The sequence below is a fragment of the Protopterus annectens genome, chromosome 5.part0 (genome assembly GCF_019279795.1).
Source record: "Protopterus annectens isolate FY-2018-M chromosome 5.part0, PAN1.0, whole genome shotgun sequence".
Taxonomy (NCBI): Eukaryota; Metazoa; Chordata; order Ceratodontiformes; family Protopteridae; genus Protopterus; species Protopterus annectens.
Window position 1 is genome coordinate 983,232,908 of NC_056735.1, and position 22,169 is coordinate 983,255,076.

Sequence of the window (22,169 nt, forward strand, 5' to 3'; positions counted from 1 at the left end):
TTGCTTAGGCCCTGACCACGACGTAGCTAGTTGTCGGTTTTGTGCTAGATTCAATCAACGTACAATTAAACGAAGGTACGATTTTGCTTTTCATTACTTCGGTAGGCGCTTTAACTAGAAAATGTCGTCGGATACGGTTCTGGCTACCGGAGTTCACAAACGACGCAAGGATAAAGATTGGCCTCAGAGGTCCAAATCTGATGATAGCGCACAAGCAGAGCCAGCTTCAGGTTCGGCCATCGTCAGTGAGGCGCTTTTGCAGCCCCTGTCGTTGGCCATTTCAGAACCAATGGCCAAAACGGACTCTCATGAGGAGTCAACCAGGCCTTTAAATATTTCTATTGCAGGACCTTCGGACAATGATCCTTCGGATGGGTCCGGAGCCGCTGTGCAGGTACCGGCTTCCAAAGGGGTTTTCAGGCCTACTCCGCTTCTAATAAAGGCAAAGCCTAAGACAAAGGCAAAGACTCCTTCTAAATCAAATACTGCAACACAGGCCTCTTCTGAACCGGCTCCCAAGTCACAGAAACAGTTACTCAAGATGGAGGAGGATTTACTTACTTACTATGATTAGGGGTTCTCATCCCCTCCAGATAAAAGGCCAAGGCAAGATGTTTATTATGATTCCTCTGATCAGGCTTCTGTTTCTTCAGTTTCTTCTTTTGACCAGGAATATTCTTTCCCTCCTTATGAGGATTCTGATGCTATGGAATCCATTCCTTCAGCTTCTCCCCCTGAGGATTTCTCTTTTGGGGAAACTTTGCATGAAATGAGGGAACATTTCCACTGGGAATGACAGGAGTATTCGGAATCTAAGAAAAGACTAAGGGATTTTCTTCTTCTCCCCCAACATAGACCCTTGGCTATTCCTCCTGTTTTGGATATTGTGGATGATGCTTTTTTGGAGGCTAACTTAACCCCTGACTCTTTTCCTCCTGCTCCTGTCAAGCCTGATAGATATTACAGGGTTCCTGATTCCCACCAGTTTTTATACAAGAACCCTTCTACTGACCCTGAAACCATTTCTCAGGGTCCTAAGGGCGTTAAGGCCGCTTCTGCCAAAAATCCCATTCCCACTGAAAAGGATTCTAGATCTTTAGAAAGATGGGGCAAAAAAGTGTACACTTCTGCTACTTTGTCCATTAGGGCTTTAAACTGTCAGTTTCATATGCTGAAATACCAGCAATTTCTCTTGTCTGTTTTAAAACAAAAGCGTACTTCCATTTCTGCCTGTGCAGATGATAAGGAATTACATGACTTATTGCATGCCACTGAGCAAGTTGGGAAGCATGGTTTACACTGTGGATTTGATGCCTTGGAGGCTTCTTGTAGGGCTGCGGCCTCCGGCACAGTCATTAGAAGGCATGCATGGCTAAAGGAACAAAATTTGCCAGAACAAGTAAAAGCTAAATTATTGGATGCTCCTGTTCAGCGTAATGTCTTGTTTGGATCAAAAGCTGAAGAGGTGATTAAACAGATGGAGGATAAGGCGAAATCCATGCAAACAGTTAAAGATTTCCTACAGGTACAGCCACCAAGATTTAGCAGAAACTGGCCTTCTAAAAATTGGTCCTTTCCCACTCCAGATAGGCCTCAGAGGGGTAGATATAGATGCTCTAGAGGAAAACCTCAAACACAAGCTTCTTATAGACCAAGACAGTGGACTGCTTCCACCCCTAGGGGTGGAGAGGACAGGTCTCAAACTCATAGGAAACAAATTCAATGACTCCCTCTGTTGGGCTGCAGGAACTTCTTGCCTGGAAGCCCCTCTCGGAGGAAAACTCTCTCTTTTTTATCAAAATTGGACTCATATAACCCAAGACAAGTGGGTTCTGGATGTGGTTTTAAGAGGTTACAAATTCCATTTTCATACCCTGCCAAGGCCGAGGGGATGGCCAGACCTTCCAAAACATCAATGGACAGAGGCCTTAAACCAGGTGGAAGCTCTTTTGGCTATGAAAGCTATAGAACTGGTTCCACTTTCAGAGAGGGGACAAGGTTTTTACTCAAGGCTCTTTCTAGTCCCCAGGAAGCAAAACTCATGGAGACCCATTCTGGATCTGTCAGTCTTGAACACCTTTCAAGAGATTCCAAAATTCAAGATGCTTACTCTACAGCAACTACTTCCAATGCTGTCCAGAGATGCATGGATGGTAACTTTGGATTTAAAGGAGGCATATTTACACATTCCCATCAGGCAGGAACGCAGAAAATACCTCAGGTTCAAAGCCGGATCGAGGCACTTTCAATTCTCTGCGCTGCCCTTTGGATTGTCTACTGCGCCCAGGGTCTTCACCAAATGCCTGGCTCCAGTAGTAGCTTACTGCAGACTCAAGGGAATTCAAATTTACCCTTATCTGGACGATTGTCTAATTCAGGCAGACAGCAAGGATGCCTTACTCCAGCATCTAGAATTTGTACAGAACCTCCTCAAGTTCCTGGGATTCTCTGTAAACATAAAAAAGTCAAATTTGTTACCCTCACAACAGATAACTTTTCTGGGTGCTCTTCTAAACACCACAACCCAGATGACATTTCTGACATCCGAAAAACAATTACAGCTGGCTTCAACTTTCAAAACCTTGGCAACCTTAACCCAGCTATTTGCAAGGAGATTCCTGCAGGCTTTGGGTTACATGGCCTCCTGCATCCTTCTTGTACCATATGCAAGACTACACATGAGGAAAATACAGTGGTACCTAAAAAGTGTATGGTCTCAGCATTGCCACAGTTGAGACATACTGATCTGACATGCTGATCTCCTGCCTTGCCTTCAAAAGGAATTTCTTTGGTGGTCCAGGGCATGTACTCTAAACAAAGGGAAACCCTTCTGTCTGCCTCCTGCCACTCGGGTGCCTCGGATTATGCTTGGGGAGCCCATTTTCAGGGAAACTGTCTGCAGGGCCATTGGACAAAGGATCAGAAGCACCTGCATATCAATTTAAAGGAAATGTTAGCCGTTCAGAAAGCTCTAATGGCCTTCAGGAATCTTCTACAACCAGGACAACTACTAATACAGACAGACAACACCACAGTTATGTGGTACATAAACAAGCAAGGGGGATCTCATTCCTACCCCCTTTGCAGACTAGCCAATGTTTCTATGGAACACAGCTCTAGCTTGCAATCTGGACCTTCAAGCTCAGTTTCTACCAGGGAAGCTGAACTTCCTGGCAGACAGTCTGAGCAGAAAAATTTCGGATCCACACGAGTGGATGCTGGACACCAAAATATTCAGGATGATAACAGCAGTCTGGGGATGTCCTTACATAGACCTTTTTGCATCCCATCTCAATCATCAACTACAGAATTTTTGCACCAGGATTTTCCACAAAGAAGCTTGGAAAGTGGATGCCCTATCATTCAGTTGGAGGAACCTCTCGGGATATGCCTTTCCACCTCTTCCTCTTCTTCCACGGGTATTATTAAAGATAAAACAGGACAAGCCCAAGATGATAATCTTGCTGGCCACAAATTGGCCTTGACAGTTTTGGTACCCTACTCTGAAAAACCTATGTCTGGAGCCCCCTTGGGTTTTACCTCAGTCTCCGAACCTTCTGTCCCAACATCAGGGTCAGGTTCTACACTCTCATGTCAGAACTCTCAGCCTGGCGGCCTGGTTAATCCAGGGCCTTTGTTTTCTTCTTTCTTACCCAAGCAGGTTATGGATGTCATTTTAGAAGCCAGATGTCCTAGCACTAGAAAATCTTATGCAGGAAAATGGAAAAGATTTTGTTCCTGGATGCAGGCTCAGGATTCTGATCCTCTTCTTCCGAACATTTCTTTAATTTTACTTTACTTGTCAGATCTCTTAAATAAGGGTTTCTCTTTCTCTTCCATTAAAATACATGCCTCTGCTATTTCGGCTCATTATAATACAGACCCTCCAATATTTTCCCACCAGCTCATGAGACAGTTTCTCAGAGGAGCTAAGAACTTAAGACCTCCTAGATCTCCTCCCATTCCTGCTTGGGATCTCAACTATGTTTTGGAAAAACTAACCTTGCCTCCTTTTGAGCCTGCCGCCTCTTCTGACATCAAGTTTTTATCTTGGAAGACAGCTGTCCTGTTGGCCCTAACCTCTTCCAGGAGAGTTTCAGAGTTACAAGCTCTTATGGCTGTGGAGCCTTATATTATTTTTCATCAAGACAGGGTGTCTTTGAATACTAATCCTACCTTCATGCCTAAGGTGGTTTCCAAAGTGGCTTTAAATCAAACTATCCACTTGCCTACTTTTTTCCCCACGCCTCAAAATAAAGGGAAAAGGATCTTACATTCCTTGGATGTATACAGACAACTACGTTTTTACCTGGACAGAACCAAGGACATCAGAAAATCAGAACAATTGTTTGTTTCTTATGCTTCAAGTTCCCAAGGTAAAGCCATTTTAAAACAGACCATTTCTAAATGGATTGCTCATGGAATCAGATTTTGTTATTCGCACCATGGAAAGCAAATCCCAGGGAGTATACAGACTCATTCCACCAGAGCTGCTGCCACTTCTGCTGCTTTCCTCAGGGGAGTTCCTACCAAAGATATTTTGGAAGCTGCAACTTGGAGTTCAGTGCATACTTTTTCTAAGCACTACAATTTACGTCTCTACTCTAAGTGTAGGGCAGGCTTTGCCTCTGCAGTCTTGCAGGGCCTTTTAGCCGCCCCTTCTTCTTTATGACCACCTCCCTTTCTTTCAGCTTTGGGATTCTACCCTACAGTCATGACTGCAACAGTTATACATGATGAACATAGTACAGTTGTGTACACCTACCATAAATGTAGATGTTCGAGTGTCTTCACTGTTGCAGTCTGTGTTTCCCGCCCTCCTGTCCCCTCTTATTTTTACTTTTGTGTGATTCCTTTTTTCACCATTCTTCTGAGGTGTATTCGCAAAGGATATGAGACCTTTCTCTTTTTGGGACTCCTGACATCTGGGGCAAGAAAAACTGGAGAAGATGGCGTCGGCTGTCAGCTTTGTACTCCTGACGCTCTGACGTCAGGGAGCATGGTTGAACAGTTGACACCGGACCCAGACTTTGGAATTCTGGCCGACTGAGGACTGCCTGCCGGCAGGGGAGAACCCTACAGTCATGACTGCAACAGTGAAGACACTCTAACATCTACATTTATGGTAGGTGTACACAACTGTACTTTCTCCTTAATTCACAATTTCTCTGTTCTAAATTACATCTTTTCTTTCAACAGTTATTAAGATTGTAGGAATGTGATATATGATTGACTTATGGATGTTAACATTTTTATGTTGTTTAGTAAGATATCTCTCATTACAGTTGTGCATTTATGTTGACTTTGACCTTGTGTGTGCCATGCCATCTTTTTCAGTCATATGACAGAACTTAGTACAAGTCTGCAGCCTGATCCTGGTTCTACAGCTTCCTCTGTAAGTGATCATATAGGGTTAGGTTAGGATCATCTCTATTCACAGAGTCCCCAGTTGCAAAAAGATCAGTCCGTGCCCCTCTTCTCTATTTATCCATTTTTGTTAGTAAAGTTTCATTCATTGTACCCCACCTACCTATCATTTTCTATGCATTTGACATTATTATGTGTAGGTCTAGCCAAACTCACTCAAGTCTGCAGACTCAACACCCACATGACCTTCTCACTTTCTCTGCCTTCCTCAGCTCTAAAAATCTACTTCTACATTCAATAAAACAAAGTCTATTTTTCTGGACTCCATCATAGGCTATCAAAAATCCCCTCATTGCTGATCATTAGTGACCAGAACATTAACCCAGCTGAAACTACAACCTCCTTCAATTACCTGGATATACGGCTGGATCTAACATTGAATGTTCGACTTCGTTCTTGAAAAAAAAAAATCATAAGTCAATACGCCTACATTTTTGGCCATGCAAGATTTCCCATTTCTTTTCTCCAAAGTTATATCTAATCAAACATGTTCACTGCAAATGTTTGTCCATTGGTCATATCCCCTAACAAGATCCACAACTTGGATGATATTTTAAATAGTTAGAACTTTGGCTACATTAATGTCTCACCATTTAGATAAGGTAAAACCCTGTACATACTAAAAATAGCCCTGTTTAGTTTTTCTTTTCTTTTTCCTCTCACAACACAGTACAATTTTAAATAGGATTTCAGTGTTCTCGGATGAGCTATGCATAGTGTATTCAAACTTTGCAGTAGTTTGTATGTCTGCTTTGGTGTATAATGTGCTAATTGTTTTATTGCTATGCTTTGTGTCATCAGTGACATCATCAACCCCCTTTTTCCCCATTTTCTACATGGGATTGGGGTATTCTATTAAGAGTGGCCATCATCTAGAGCCAGTGTTCACACCACCGAGTGGTTAGCCTGATTGGGCCTGAAACTTGATTGATTGTGATCACTACCCTACCCTAGTAAATAATTGTAAATAAGATAAAATATTTAAATACAGGATGCAATTTATGTAAAGTTCTATAGCATGTTATCTTTGAAGTTATTCTTATTGTAGATCTGATTTACCGTCGGATTATAGTCACCTATTTTTTGTTGTCCTGAGGTTCCTTCCATCTTTAACTCATTTCCTCTAATGGAGTTTTGGATGTTTGCACTTAAACTTCCAGTGGGCAGAGCCAAATATTTTTGATAAAATCAAATTATGTTCTCACATTTCAAATGTTCATATTTTTGGAACCATAGGGAAACTAAAGACGTGTAAGTGGTAAACTCTTTAACATAAATTATTTTAATAGTAGTCTTATTCTTTAAGTTGTAGATAGCTACTCATACTACACATACTGTTAGCAGCATTTTATTCATCCACCCGAGAGCTTTCATATGATGAGCCTAAGCAGTTATGTCTGTGCCACTTGGTTCTTGAGATATTTATTAAAATATAACTTTAGTGACAACATAAATAAATGTTATATAAATGACAATTAATACCTTTTTAGTTGCCCAAAACAGAGGCTGAGTTGTATTGTCCATCAAGTAACCTTTATAATGAAATCTTTCAACAACCTGTATGTAGCATGGTTTTGTAATTATTTATTTAAATATGAATAGGCAATATTAGACACTTACAGGCATCAGTAGGATGTAACTAGACAAATACCTGGAGGTGTCTCTAGGCTTTAATGAGTTAATTTCACTCCACGGTGAGTTTTTTACACACCAACCATTTGTTGTCTGTCTATATTTTATAGGTGGACAGGGAGAGCTTTTGTTTCCACATGGATGACTTGGGCTTCCCTTGGAATTCTCTAATCCCTGAGACCTGATGAAGTTTCCTTAAGGGGAAAAGTGTTGTCAAACTGCATATTTTCCGCACACCTTCACCTTTTGTTAGTCCAAGTGTGTAGGTATGTCTAAGTACATCATTGACAGCACTTTATCTTTTTTTCCAACATCTTGAATGAGTCAAAAGTCTTCACATGTACTCACTTAGGTGCCCACTCCACAGGTAACCATGCCTTAATCCCCAAAACTACTTATCACTTCTTAAGCTCTTCCACCAAAAGGGCCTTGAGTTTCATGTAGTGCATCACTGTGATTGACATCTTTGTTGACGTAGTCATGCTGTTTTTTGGGATCTAGAACTGTTGCATGAAATCACGTTTCCTTAAAACGGATGAACACACTTTCGCAAAAGTGCATTTTTACCGAAAATGCACTTTTGCAAAAGACAAAAAAAAAAAACTAGGGAAAAAAAAACAGTAATCATGTTTATGCAAGGGGGGGGGGGGGGGCCTTTTTTTTATGGGTTTTTTTTTTTTTTTTTGCAAAAGTACATTTTAGGTAAAAATGCACTTTTGCAAAAGTGTGCTCACCCATTTCCATTTCGAGGAAACGTGATTTTGTGCAACAGTCCTAGATCTGTTTTTTGATACATCAATTTTCACAATGAACTAGAATGAAGTTACATCTTCTAACAGGATAATTGATGTGTACCCCCTTCCAACAAGTCTGCCCGCCTGTATGAATTAAAGTAAACAGGCATAAATTATCTTGACTGACAGCCTAAGCTTAGCTGATTGACATTTATTTTTGCCCTCCCATGGTTCATAGCTCAAAACTACCTATTTTGCCACAAATAGATCTACATACACCAGCTGTAACTGACAACCTTATTCTTCCCGTCTTCCACTCCTTTTGTACTCCTACACTGCTTTGTGTCTGTAGCAAAAAAAAAAAAATTCTGAAGAAATCTGCACTGACAGTTGAAGGTGTATATCGTGTTAATAAGGCTCACTGGATCCAATAAAAATAAAGTTTTTTTTTTTTCCAAGAAGTGTTCGCTTTCTTCTAAGGAGGTCTAACATTAGTTAGCATATTTAGTAGTTTACATATTTTCTTCTTGTATTCTGTGATAGAGATGAAGATACAGCCCATATTTTATAATGCTGTTGGCCTTTTTTATGCATCTGCTGAGTATCTTTTCACCAGTCAGATTATATTTTCCCTACTGAGTTGCTGTTATTAATTTGTGACTTATATTATGTCGAAGTCTTGTATAATTTTTCAGGGGTAATGGGATTGCAGTAATCAGAGTAATTTATCATAAGCTGTGACTCTCAAGTTAACGAGAGGGTCCATGCAGTCAAAAAATATTAAAGGAGTGGCCATGGCAGATCTGTGGTCTCTGCGGGATTTGTTTTTGCGACAAAAAAAAATAGTAATAAATGCCAAGTTTTATTTATTTTATGTTTGTTGACCAGGTTAGTCTGACTGAGATAAGTAGCCCTTTTCCAGCAGAGGCCTGGGGAGAAAAGCTCCACAGTTTTACAGTTTTAGTGTTAACAGTGTCAGCAGATTACAATGTATACATACAATGAAATACATTTTAACAGAAATACAATAGTGGAAATTCATAATAAGCATAAATAAAAGGAGTAATTCAAAAATTTTCAATAAACAGTGAAACAAATTCCATAGAGTATGTAGTTATTTCATGGGGTATGTGATATAAGAAATGGAAAATGAGAGATGGAGAAGTAGGGTGATACTATGAAGAGGTTAGGAGCTAAAACAATTTGTAGTTTTGGTGATTACAAATGATTAAGAGGCTAGATTTTGGTAAGGGAAAGAGGAAGAGGTAGCAGAGTGACTAGCAGGAAAGTAAGGGGGACTTTTGTAAAGTTCTTTATAAGCTGCTAATAGTTTGCCTTTTTCTTGCTCAAGAAAAGTAAGAGTTAAATACCTGTATGACTTATTCCCCAATGATATGCCTCAAATAAGTCTATACCAGCCATGACTGACGTGATTCTTTCTCCTCTTTTCACCTTCTTTTGTAATCCTACTCTGGTTTGTATCTGTAACAAATAAATTATTTTCTTATAGGTTCATAGGTGTTTACTAGGCTAGCAATCACAAGGGCCTTTTTAAGCCTAGCCATGCATCCCAAATTTCTGGCAAGTTGTAATACCCTTGATAAGTGTAAGTAGGGGTTTGGGATATCAAATAGCTATATAGCGTATTCCCTAATGATATATAGGAATGCAATATACTGTAACTATTGAGATTTTTCAGCTTAACCAGTTGCACTGGGGACAAAGTCAATTTTTTGGATATAAATCTAGTTTCACCCAAGTTTCCTTCTAATAAACAAAGTCTTAAGAGTGGTCATTTACACTAAGAATTATAGTTATGTAATTACAAATACAGAATTCTTGAAAGCAAATATATTTCTTAATTTCTACAGGTATATGTCTTCAGTTCTGGCAGATATTTCATAAATTATCTTGTACCTTATCATATCAGAGGCTTAAAAGCATTTCATAGATGTATTATAAGTGGTATAATCTCCATGAGGTATGTATTTCAGCTGAGAGCTTTCTAGATGAATTATGTACATGATGTGCAAATCACTGTAGCTATTGACTTGTCCTTGAAGTTCTCTACCCATATTGTGTCTGTTATAGACATCTCTTCTTAGACCATTTGGTTATTTGTGGGGATTCTGAAGACACTGTTTAGATTATCCCTAAACAGTAGTTGAACTTCTTTGCCACTTCTGTGGTAAAAGATTCAGTCTTTCAAAACTTGCTTATTTAGCTTTACTGGCTCCTCCACCTTTGGGAGGTTTATTTCTTGTTTGGGTTCCTACCAGTTGATGCTAACTGCTCACTGCAGAGTAAACTAGCTTAAATTATCTGGACTGACAAGATCAACTTTAATTGTCTGGATACTTGTCTAAAAATAAGACAAGTGAGTATTCATATCTGCTGATTTTCAGCATGATCCTCTCTACAGTGTTAGCTGTGGGTGATAATTACTTCCCCTCATTCTACATTTTTTTATAGGTTCATAGTTTGGTACTGGGCTATCTGCCCGAAGGCATATAATAGCCTAGCCACATTGTGCGGTATTCACCGCCCCTTTAGTAGTTCCCTAGACCCTTGTACTAGCAGCTAGTACCCTTGGCCCCTATCTAGTAGTGCTGTTGGTGTGATCCCCAGTGTGAACTTTCTGTTACCCATCCAGTCATCAAGGTTCCTCTTGAAGAGTGATGGTGAGGGGATTTGTCTTATGTAGATTGGGATCCTGTTCCATAGTAAGGGAAGTCTCTGCGAAGGGAATCTATCCCTCCAGCATGTTCTATTCATTGTTGTGTTGTGGTTTATATCCCTAGAGCGTGTAGCTCGAGTAGATTTGGTTTTGCTAAGATGGAGCATGTTCAACAATTCTGGGTTGGACATGGCTCTGTACGTTAGACAGAAATCGCCTCTGAGAAAGCGGTATGCAACAGAGAACAGACTTAGCTTTTTCAATCGTGCTGCATAGGGCAACTGTTTGAGGCCAGTAATCCTCTTGGTTAGGTACCTCTGTGGTCTCTCCAGCTGCTGGAGATGTCTAGACAGTTACATTCCAATTGGTGCATTGTACTCAATAACGGGTCTGATAAGAGAAGAGTAGAGGGGCACCATTACATCCTTAGATCTTGATGCGAACCCTTTAGTGATCAGATGGGTCACATAGAAGGATTTTCTAACCACTTTGGCAACATGGTTATCAAAGGAAAGCTGACTATCTACTTGGGTCCCTAGATCCCTTATTTCTTCTTCAGATTTCAGGGGATTACCTCCTATGTTGTAGTTTGCGGGTACTCTGTTTATGGTCCCTTCATCCACTTTTGGTGTAGTACTTCTTGTAACTGTAACATATATGTAGTTTATTTTCTTGTTTAGTGCTTTAGCTTTCATATTCTTCTAGTTTATATTCCATGGAGCAGAACTAGAAAGTGCAGTACATGAGTAGTTGTAACACAATGCTGCGGAGCCATGACATGCACAAGTGGAGGTCTCACATGTCCAAGACTGAAAGCTAGACTTCTTGAAGAATTATGCCAAAAGAAGGCTGTCTGGAAGAAGATCACAGCTTTTGTCCACTGCAGAGATCAGTTAATGTGGTGAATACTTAGAATGTGTAATGTAATCCTTACCAAAGGAAAGCGTATGTTTAGTGTTTATATTTCTCATGCACATTTACTTACAGAATATAAATAAAATGTTATATCACAGGTAGGAGTGCTATGAAGGAAGCATGTACTATTAATTCATGGAATATGATCTGCATGTATTTCTAGGGTCAGCCTGGATATGATGTCTGTTCAAGCAAACACAGGACCAGCTTGGGAAAACAAAAACAGCACAGCATTTTGGAGAGGACGTGACAGTCGGAAAGAGAGGCTGGAGCTTGTGAAACTTAGCAGAAAGTATCCGGAGCTGATTGATGCTGCATTCACCAACTTTTTCTTTTTCAAGCATGATGAAAACCTTTATGGTCCAATTGTAAAGCATGTTTCATTTTTTGACTTCTTTAAGGTAAGAGCCAAAGTTTACTTTGTTCTGAATTTTTTTTTTTTTTGGTGTCAGGATGAAGCGTCTTTTGTTTGAGTTTCATTAAGAAGTTTACTGTAAGAAGTGTTGCTCAGTCAAGCAGTCCTGTATTTAGGTGGACAAATTTGGATTGGGACTGAACCAAGTGCCAAAAACTTTATTCAGAAAAGTGTGTGTGTGTGTGGGGGTTTAAAAATCAGAATATTTTTTTTTCAGTGGTGAATACAGTCCCACATTCCAATGCAACATTTTTCTCCACCCTGTACATCATCATCATCTTTCGGCTTTTGCCCGTTAGGGGTCGCCACAGCGGATCATCTCTTTCCATTTCTTACTATCCTCTGCATCTTGCTCTGTCACACCAACCGCCTGCATGTCCTCTCTCACCATGTCCATAAACCTTATTTTAGGACTTCCTCTTTTCCTCTTACCTGGCAGCTCCATCCTTAGCATCTTTTTCCCAATATACCCATCATCCCTCCTCAGCACATGTCCAAACCAATGCAATCTCGTCTCTCTTGCTTTGTCTCCAAACTGTCCAACATGAGCTGACCCTCTAATATACTGATTCCTAATCCTATCCATCCTAGTCACACCGAGTGCAAATCTTAACATCTTTAACTCTGCCACATCCAGCTCTGACTCCTGCCTTTTTGTCAGTGCCACTGTCTCCAACCCCTAGAGCATATCTCCACCTCTCCAGAGTCTTCTCAACCTGGTTCCTACTGTCACTACAGATCACAATGTCATCTGCAAACATCATAGTCCACGGGGCCTCCTGTCTGATCTCATTTGTCAACCTGTCCATCACCACTGTAAATAAGAAAGGACTCAGAGTTGATCCTTGATGCAATCCCACCTCCACCTTAAACGGATTTGTCACTCCCACTGCAGTCCTCACCACTGTCACACTACCCTCGTACATATCCTGTACCACTCTTACATACTTCTCTGCCACTCCCGACTTCCTCATACAGTACCACAACTCTTCTCTAGGCACCCTGTCATATGCTTTCTCCAAGTCTACAAAGACACAATGCAACTCCTTCTGACCTTCTCTGTATTTCTCCAATAACACTCTCAGAGCAAACATCGCATCTGTAGTACCCTTTCCTGGCATGAAAACATACTGCTGATCACTAATCATCACCTCCCTTCTTAACCTAGCTTCTGCTACTCTCTCCCATAACTTCAAGCTGTGACTGATCATTTTTATCCCTCTGTAGTTACTGCAGCTCTGCACATCACCCTTATTCTTAAAGATAGGTACCAAAACACTTTTTCTCCACTCCTCAGGCATCCTCTGACTTTCCAAATTTCATTAAACAATCTAGTTAAAAATTCCACTGCCATTTCTCCTAAGCACCTCCATGCTTCTATTGGGATGCCATCTGGGCCAATAGCCTTTCCATTCTTCATCCTCTTCATAGCTGTCCTTACTTCCTCCTTGATTATCTGTTTCACTTCCTGATTCACTATCCCCACATCATCCAACTTTCTCTCTCTCTCATTCTCTTCATTTATCAGTCTCTCAAAAATACTCTTTCCATCTACTCAACACACTCTCCTCTCTTGTGAGTACCTTTCCCTCACTATCCTTTATCACCCATACTTGCTGCACATCTTTCCCAGCTCTGTCCCTCTGTCTAGCCCATCGGTACAGGTCCTTTTCTCCCTCTTTAGTGCATACAACTCTCCATACGCATTATCCTTAGCTTTTGCCACCTCTCTCTTTGCCATGCGCCTCATCTCCTTATACTCATGTCTACTTTCCTCATCTCTTTGACAATCCCACTTCTTCTTTGCCAGCCTCTTCCTCTGTATACTCTCTTGTACTTCCTCATTCCACCACCAGGTCTCCTTGTCCTCCTTCCTCTGTCCAGATGTCACACCAAGCATCTTTCTAGCAGTCTCCCTTACTAGTTCTGCTGTAGTTACCCAGCTATTCAGTAACTCTCCACTGCCTCCCAGTGCCTGTCTTAACTCTTCCCTAAACTCCACTTCACAATCACCCTTTTTTAACTTCCACCATTTAATCCTTGGCACTGCTTTCACACTCCTCCTCCTCTTCTTGATCACCGACGTCATCCTACAAGACCACCATTCTATGCTGCTTAACTACATTTTCTGCTGCCACCACTTTACAGTCTGCAATCTCCTTCAGACTGGCCCTCCTACATAGGATATAATCCACCTGTGTGCATCTTCCTCCACTCTTGTACGTCACCCTATGCTCCTCCCTCTTCTTAAAATACGTATTCACCACAGCCATGTCCATCCTTTTCACAAAATCCACAATCATCTGACCTTCTGCATTCCTCTCCTTAACACCATACATACCCATCACTTCTTCATCCCCTCTGTTCACTTCAACAACATGCCCATTAAAGTCCACTCCAATCACTAGTCTCTCACCCTTGGGTACACTCACCACAACTTCATCCAACTCACTCCAAAATTTCTCTTTCTCATCCATCGCACACCCAACTTGTGGAGCATATGCACTAACAACATTCATCATTACGCCATCAATTTCGAGCTTCATAAACATCACTCTGTCAGACACTGTCTTCACATGTAAAACAATATTGTTCCTTTAGTATAACTCCTACCCCATTTCTCCTGCCATCCACACCATGATAGAACAATTTGAACCCGTTTCCTAAACACCTGGCCTTACTTCCCTTCCATCTGGTCTCTTGCATGCACAATATATCAACCTTCCTTCTCTCCATCATATCAGCTAGCTCTCTTCCTATACCAGTCATACTGCCAACATTCAAATTCCTACCCTCACTGCTACACTCCTAACCTTCCTCCTCTCTTCCTGCCTTCAGCCTCCTCTTCTCCTTCAGCCAACAGTAGCCCAATTTCCGCCAGCACCCTTTTGGCTAACAGTACTGGTGGCGGTCATTGTTAACCCGGGCCTCGACTGATCCGGAACCATTAAGTATTGTAACCAAAAATCAGAAAAACGGGCGGTAGCGAGTATGCAGTCAAAGGTAAATTTATTGAAGCACTTTTCGTCAGCTCCAACAGCTGACTTCATCAGAAACACAATCTATGGATACAAAACTATTATATATACACGTGGTAATCAATTAATTAACACTAATTAAAGGGGCAATAGGTATATGTTCCCTAGCTCCAGTATTAAAGTACATTCCCAACAAATTACTCATATACAATTCAAAGGAATACTACCAATATTATTTAAAACTGCAAAATCATGTTGAATAAAGTAAAATAAAATAAAATTGGCTAAAAAAAAAATTTAAATTAAATAAAATTGGCTAAAAAAGAGAGACATACACAACCCTTTGAGTGGAAACTGTCACGCAAATTGATAAACCCATAGTATTACATAAGGCATACAAATAAATATGTATTATACTAGTTACTTTTTATTCTATATTACTTAGTATACTCATATTTTTTGACCTCTTTAGGCTATTTAATTTCAACACACTGCTAATTGAACAAGCGTCATTTAACCCTGGAGAACTGTATGCATTTAATCTAACCTGCCAAGTCAACTCAAGTTCCTCAAGTTTAAGAGGTCTAGAGCCTCCTCTAATATCAACTTTAACTTGGTCTATAACAAGGAATTTGAAAGAATGGTCCTTATGACAGAAAATGTGTTTTGCTAATGCGTTTTCAGATTTACATTTCTTTATAGCATACAGGTGTTCATACAGCCTAATCTTCTCTCAGTTTTGCCTACATAGTACGCTGCACAGGATCTACACTTTGCTAAGTATGTGACAAAGGTAGAATTACAATTGTATCTACCCTTTAGTCTGCATGTTGTACCATTGATTTGGAAAATATTAATTTCATCAACATGTTTACAATAGTTACAGTTTAGGCATTTAGACATGCCTGGATTCCTTACTATTACTGTATCCTGTTTTTCTAGTAGTGATTTAAGGTTCTTTCCTTTTCTAAAGGTCACCCTGGGGCCCTCACCTATCTTCTGATAGATGTCAGGATACATCTTAAATAAATCCCATTTTTTTCTCAAGATAGCTAAACAGTGGTTACTGTGTCTACTGTAAGTAGTAATAAAGTTGATAGAAATATTGGGGTCTATGAGACTTGTATCTTCACATGTATCTTTATTAGAATTTATATTCACATTAGCCTCGAAATTACCTTCTGGACCTTAAGTATTGTAACCAGCTCTTATGTCATTATATCCTGGGAAAGGAGAGCCCTCTAGACCAGTGTTAACAGGTTTTTGGAGAATTCGGCAAAGATGAGTATTTTGCCATGTTTTCATTGAACAGCTGAACTATTCCTACTGAGATTATGGCCTTTTAAGTTTAGCAAGGCAATACTTATACATTAACTAATAGATTTAAAATGCGCTCTGGTTGCTTGCAAGTTAACGCACTTGTAGCAAAAACTTAAATGTTAACAGTATATGAAAAAAGCAAGTGCGAAAACGAGCTGTAAATTCAATAGAAATCCAAGCAAGTTCAAATAAAGCCAGGTTACTTGAAGTTAAGTTAACGATTAAGGTTAAGGTAAGATCCGTCTGTTTCTTTACTAAATAAATTGTTACCTTAACTTCAAGTAACCTGGCTTTATTTGAACTTGCTTGGATTTCTATTGAATTTACACCTCGTTTTCGCACTTGCTTTTTTCATATACTGTTAACAATACTTATACATTGTCTCATGTATGCATACCTGAATTAAACTATATAGTTCCTGTAGCAGAAAGACACCTGAAATGTTTTCTCTCATCTTGCAGTTTATTATATTTTTTCAGTGTAGCAAGCTGCATTAAAATATTTAAACTTATTTACTTGTTTTGTTCTTCCAAAGCAAATTTCTCCGCTTAAATATTCATTCAATTTTTCCCCTGTTTTACATGGCATCAGGGTGTCTTGCCAGCACTGCCACCTGCTTTGATTCATTATCACTGTCCTGCCTTTTTGCCAGTCATGCTCAACAATCACAGTTCTTCTGTCATACAATAAATCGATCTCTTGGCTGGACATCCTTGTTTCTTCTTGTCTTTTCTCCCTTATCTGCTTTACCAAACAGACTTTGCTGCCCCGCATGCATGACTGAACCACTGCAATCTCTGTCACACAGTGTTCTTCATACCCATCTCCAGCACATCATCTACATCACAGCGTACTTCCTCCACTGCTCTGCCTTGAATGTCTAGGTTTCTGTGCCATACAGAAGTAGTGCAGTGTTCACACTACTGTTTTCCACACCTTGCTTATTAGCTTCTTTGGCAGTCTTTTGCACATATTAAATCTTGATGCTTTATACCATTTGGCTGCAAAAACTTTGATTCTAACTTTCACATCATTCAAATTTTTCTTCTACTTCAGTCATACCTCCCCGATATTAAAATTTGTTAACCTGGTCTATTATTTTCTCTGCTGTCTCAGTTTTCAGCCTTTTCTCAGTTCTTTCATTTGCTGCCATAACCACTGTTTTGTCTGTACAGTGTTTCATCCCATGATGTCCTTACATTCACTTCTGCAGTATTCCTTATGTATGGGATTCCCTGCCGTGGAAGCCTGACGTCCAGCCAGTATACCAAAGCCTATTGTTGCTTTAAGGTATGCCAAACGTCACTCATACAGTGCTCATGTAGAGTAGGCTATAAAAGGTAATGTTCAGGCATACCATCTCTGAACTTCTTTGCCACCATTTGGAATGTTTCTTCTGGTTGTCAGCCTGTTCACCTACATCAAGTTTTCTGCCAGTTTGAACATATTTTCATTCTCTGGCAAATGCCTTCATCTTGTTCTGAACGCATTTTTGTTCTCCAGTGAATGCCTACACCTTGTTCTGAAGTCCAACTTCTGTTGGATTTTTTTTTCTTGGCTTTTTTATTGCTATTAGGGATTAATGTCATCCAGGAAGGATAAATGCCAGTGTGGGAGACCATAAAGACCACTACGATAAGTGCCTTTTCTGCCTAGGAGAACGGCCGTATGTCCTGTTTGATTTGTTAGGCATTCATACTGAAAATCCTTCATAGTAGGCTTTCTTCCCTTTCTTTGTATCATGCGAACCAGCGCTTTAAGCTTCTCGCTTAAAGATAAAATGGAAGGAACTTCTCACTCCGAGGCTTAGACATTAGGGAAGAAGAAGAAGGTGAAAAAATAAAGTCTGGAATCTTCCACTGTCCAGCTTCTGCTGGGTGTTTCTCCCAAGGTCAGTGAGAACATAGAGGCTTACCCAGCTTTTTTGTCAGATTCCTGTGCCACAACTGGGTTGGAGGCCAGTGAGAATCTGTCTTGAACTATGGCCGACAAGGTTTTGAGGGTGTGCTTTTCAGACATTCAGGGGAACCATGGTTGATTATTTCCAAGGGGTCTAGGGGTGTTCCACAGATTTTAGTTAAGGAGGAAGCTCCTACTACAGTTACTGAATCCAGGGTCAGAGCATTCTAAGTTTTATAGGGACATCTTAATGTCATAATCAGTTCTTTTTTCTGATTGGCTTCATTGCATTTAAATACAGATGGTTTGACTGTTATGATTTAGGTCTGAAGAAGCTACCTGGCAGGTAGCGAAAGCACTTACCTTTTGTGCCTGTTTTATTGTTTTGTAGCCTTTTATGTCTGTTTATTAAAGTTTCACTTACTTCACCATGGTGTTTACCTAGCATTTACTCAGGGCACTATTCAAGAAGTGCCTGTGTCCTAAAGGGGGAAGGAGTTTTACTTAAGAATATTTATAGTGCCTATGAATGATGGTACTTGCAGACCAGTTCTATACCTCTCTCATTTCAACACTTGTCTTAAGGTGCCCTCCTGTCACATGTTGTCTCTTCAGACTCTGTTTCCTCTCTTGCTGCCCCAGGCCTGTATAGTGTCTGTGGATCTCAAGGATAGTTATCTCCATATTCCGATCCATCATCTTTTCAGGAAGTGTTCATGCTTCTCTGTTGCTTCCTGGCATTTTCAGTTCTCTACTTTGCCTTTTGGCCATTCTGCTGCCCCAAGGGTATTCATCAAATGCCTTGCTCCTGTGATTGCTTTTTGCAGTTTTCAAGGGATCCAAAATATCCTTACTTGGACTATCTGCTGATTCAGGCTTATTCTCCAGAGATCCTATTGCAAAATCGTCATTTTGCCATTTCCCTTTTTTAGAACCTAGGGTTCACAATAAACTTCAAAGTTTCCTCTCTGACGTCCTCTCAGGATCATGTCTTTCTGGGTTGCAGGATCCATATGATGCCTATGCTGACATCCAGTGGCTTCCATAACAGCCAGGGAGTTTCTGAGAGCTCTGGGTTTTATAGCATCCACCATTCCAAAGCTCCCTCTGGCCAAATTCCACGAGAAAGTTTCAGTGGTTTCTTAAGTCAGTGTGGCTTCAACTTACACATCCTCTATACTTTGTAGTTCCACTTCTTCCTTCTCTCAAGAAGGAACTTCACTGGTGGATTCAGCAGTTATCTCTAAATCAAGGGCTTCCTTTTCATCCCCTCTTCCCTCTCAGAAACTGTTCACAGATGCTTCAGACTTGGGATGAGGAGCAGCTTTTGGCTCCCTAAAGGTATAGGGGTGTGGTCACCTCTTCAGCAGAAGGATTACATCAGTGTCAAAGAGATGAGAGCTCTTATACTGGTTCTTCAGGTCTTTCATCTCTTCTCTCTAGGGCCTCTCAAGGTATTCACAGACAATACCAAACAGGGAGGAACAATATCTTATCTTCTTTGCCGGTTGGTACTTCAGGTATGGGATTTTGCTGTGAACTATCAAGTGACTCTTCAGGCAGTTTATATTCCTTCAGATCAGAACATTGTGGCAGACACTCTGAGCAGGTCCTTAACTCAGTCCTACAAATGGATGTTTCACAGGGATGCGTTTCTGGACATTTTCCACCAGAGGGGTACTCCTCAAGAAGAACTATTTCCCGCCCCTCTAAACAGTCAAGTTCCTCTATTTAGAGTCCCAGGTCTTTTGGTTTTGGAAGCTGGCTGTCCTTTTTTTTTTCTTGGAAGGGGATGTTTCTTTATGTATTTCCTCCCCTTCCTCTCATTCTAAAAGTCCTATTAGCTCTTACTTCTGCCACACAGGTGTCTGAGTTACAATCCCTTGTGACTTGTCCTCCTTTTTTGATATTTCAAAAGTAGAGTGTCCTTGTGTACTAATCCTTCTTTTATGCCTAAGGTGGTTAATGAGTTGTCACTTAATCAGTCTGTTCATTTGCTTACTTTTTTCTCATCTCCATAATTTGATAATGAGCGGGTGCTGCATACTTTGGATGTGCATAGACAACTGAGATTTTATTTGGAAAAGACTAAGGATATTGGAAAATCTGATCAATTGCTTTTCTTTTCATCCTAGGTCTTTAGGATTAGCTGTATCCAAGCAAACTATTTCTTCTTGGATTTCGAAGGCTATTTTTTGTTACACTTTTCATAGCAAGAGCCTTCCTTCTCCTGTAAAGCCTTATTCGACTAGAGCTGTGGCTTCTTCTGGTGCTTTTTTCCCAAGGGGATAGATACTAAATCTATTCTTGAAGCAGCTACCTGCACCTCAGTGCATACATTTTAACAAGCACTACAAGCTGGATGATATTTCTACAGCTAGGGCTGGTTTTGCTAGGGCCATTCTTCACGGTTTCCTAGAGGGCTTTATTGCTCCTTCCTCCTCCCAAGTTTCTTCCTGAGCTTTGGCACTCTTCCATATGTAAGGAATGCTGCAGCAGTGAATGTAAGAACATAGTACAGTTGTGTAAAATCTTACCATAACAGTAGATGTCCTTGCCTTTACTGCTGCAGTATTCACTCCCTCCCTGCTTCCCCCGAGTCCTTTTCCTTCCTGGATGTATAGGGTACCCCTTGGGTATCCTTGGACTGGTGCTGTCTCATTTTTAGCAACACTGTGTTGGTCTACATAATCAAATCTCTCTGTTTTTATGCTATTTTTTATTTTCATGTTAACTATGATAGTCCATCTGGGTTTGAGCCCATTTTTAGTGGGGGCCTTGGACTTGAGCCCGTTTTTAGTGAAAAGCTCTAAGAAATGAAATAATACACAGGTACACATTAGTATTTATAGCATTATTTAATGTAGGTCAGCAGGAATTGGCGGCTTTTTCAGAAAGCAGTATAAAAATAAGAGACAAAACTTGTATACAGTTTGTATAGTGGATAAAATATTTTGTACATTTACACAAGCTAAGATTACAATATTCAAACAATACAGATGTAGAGTAACAGTAGTTAGTAGGGGTATTGTAGATGTATATGATAGATAAGAACGTTTGAATAAATATTAAAGATTAAAGCACTGTTTGGAAGTTAGACATAACAGGATTCATTGTTGTCCTTTCCATCCCTTTCAACCTGTGGATTACTGGATCTGACTCATATCTGAAGCTGGCATCTCAGAATCTTCAGCCTCGATGCTCCACCTCCTCTACCCATAATAATCTGCCTTCCCTGAATCTCCCCAGTCTCATTTTCACCTTTCCATCCAGATGCTTTGCCATCTTTTTCATTTCTCTAGTTATTAAAAAAAAAACCTTCTATCTCTACATAGTTAGTACATGTCTTATTGCTGTAGTAGATTGTGTGTTTGTTGGTGGATTGTTGTCTTATAATGTCTGTATTTAGTAGTTGTTTCTTGACTGTCATATTTTGATTAGCAATTTAGCTGGTTGTTTTCTTCAATCTGATTATAGAGAAATAAATTTCTGGTTTTATAAAGTGTGTTGAGTGTGGGCATAAGATGCCTCCAACACATAAATGTGTGTGTGTATTGTTTGGGCACCGCTCTCCTCAAGGTGGAGTGCTAAGCATGCATCTAAAGTTGTTAATCTTCTTCCTGTTCATCACTGATGGGTTTGGTTCCGAGCCCTCGGAACCAAGTCGGCCTTATATCAAGTTTGCATGCACCAAAAGCTCTCGAGCTAAGCTGCTGACCACAACGCCCTTCACTCAGTTACCTCAGATCTTGTTTGCCGCATAGCCATATAGCAGCGTTTCACTGAGCTCTCCACCTAAGTGATTTAGCTTTCTAAATTTACAAGTTTTTGTGAAATTGTTTCCTGTTAGTTTATAGTTCTTTGGTATCTTTCTACACTCAGCTCTACCCACAGGTATTCCTTTCGTACCATTGTTGGTATTGGCCCTTCTCCCCTTGTGGTATCCCAATACCATTGTTGGTATTTCCTCTTTTCTTCACTTTCCTCACTCTTTCCTTGTTTTTGTGAGTGTTTGCTATTATGTCTGAGAAGAAGGGAACTACGGGGTTTAAACACTGCTCTTCTTGGAGTGGTAAACTTCCAAATAGCGACCTTCATGAAGAGTGTGTGTACTGTTTCGGGGTTCCGCATTTGTCGGCGAAACTCCATATGATATTTGTGCTAGCTTCAGT

The 22,169-nt window shown here is 40.3% G+C and overlaps 1 protein-coding gene across 1 annotated transcript in view; it reads left to right on the plus strand.

Annotated features, from left to right (window-relative positions):
* POGLUT2 (protein O-glucosyltransferase 2) overlaps positions 1-22,169 on the plus strand; it is a 765,363-nt gene that overhangs the window by 588,146 nt on the left and 155,048 nt on the right. Inside the window, exon 6 of the mRNA XM_044071952.1 lies at positions 11,549-11,786. Coding sequence (XP_043927887.1) covers positions 11,549-11,786 — 238 coding nt within the window. The remainder of the gene's footprint in view (positions 1-11,548; positions 11,787-22,169) is intronic.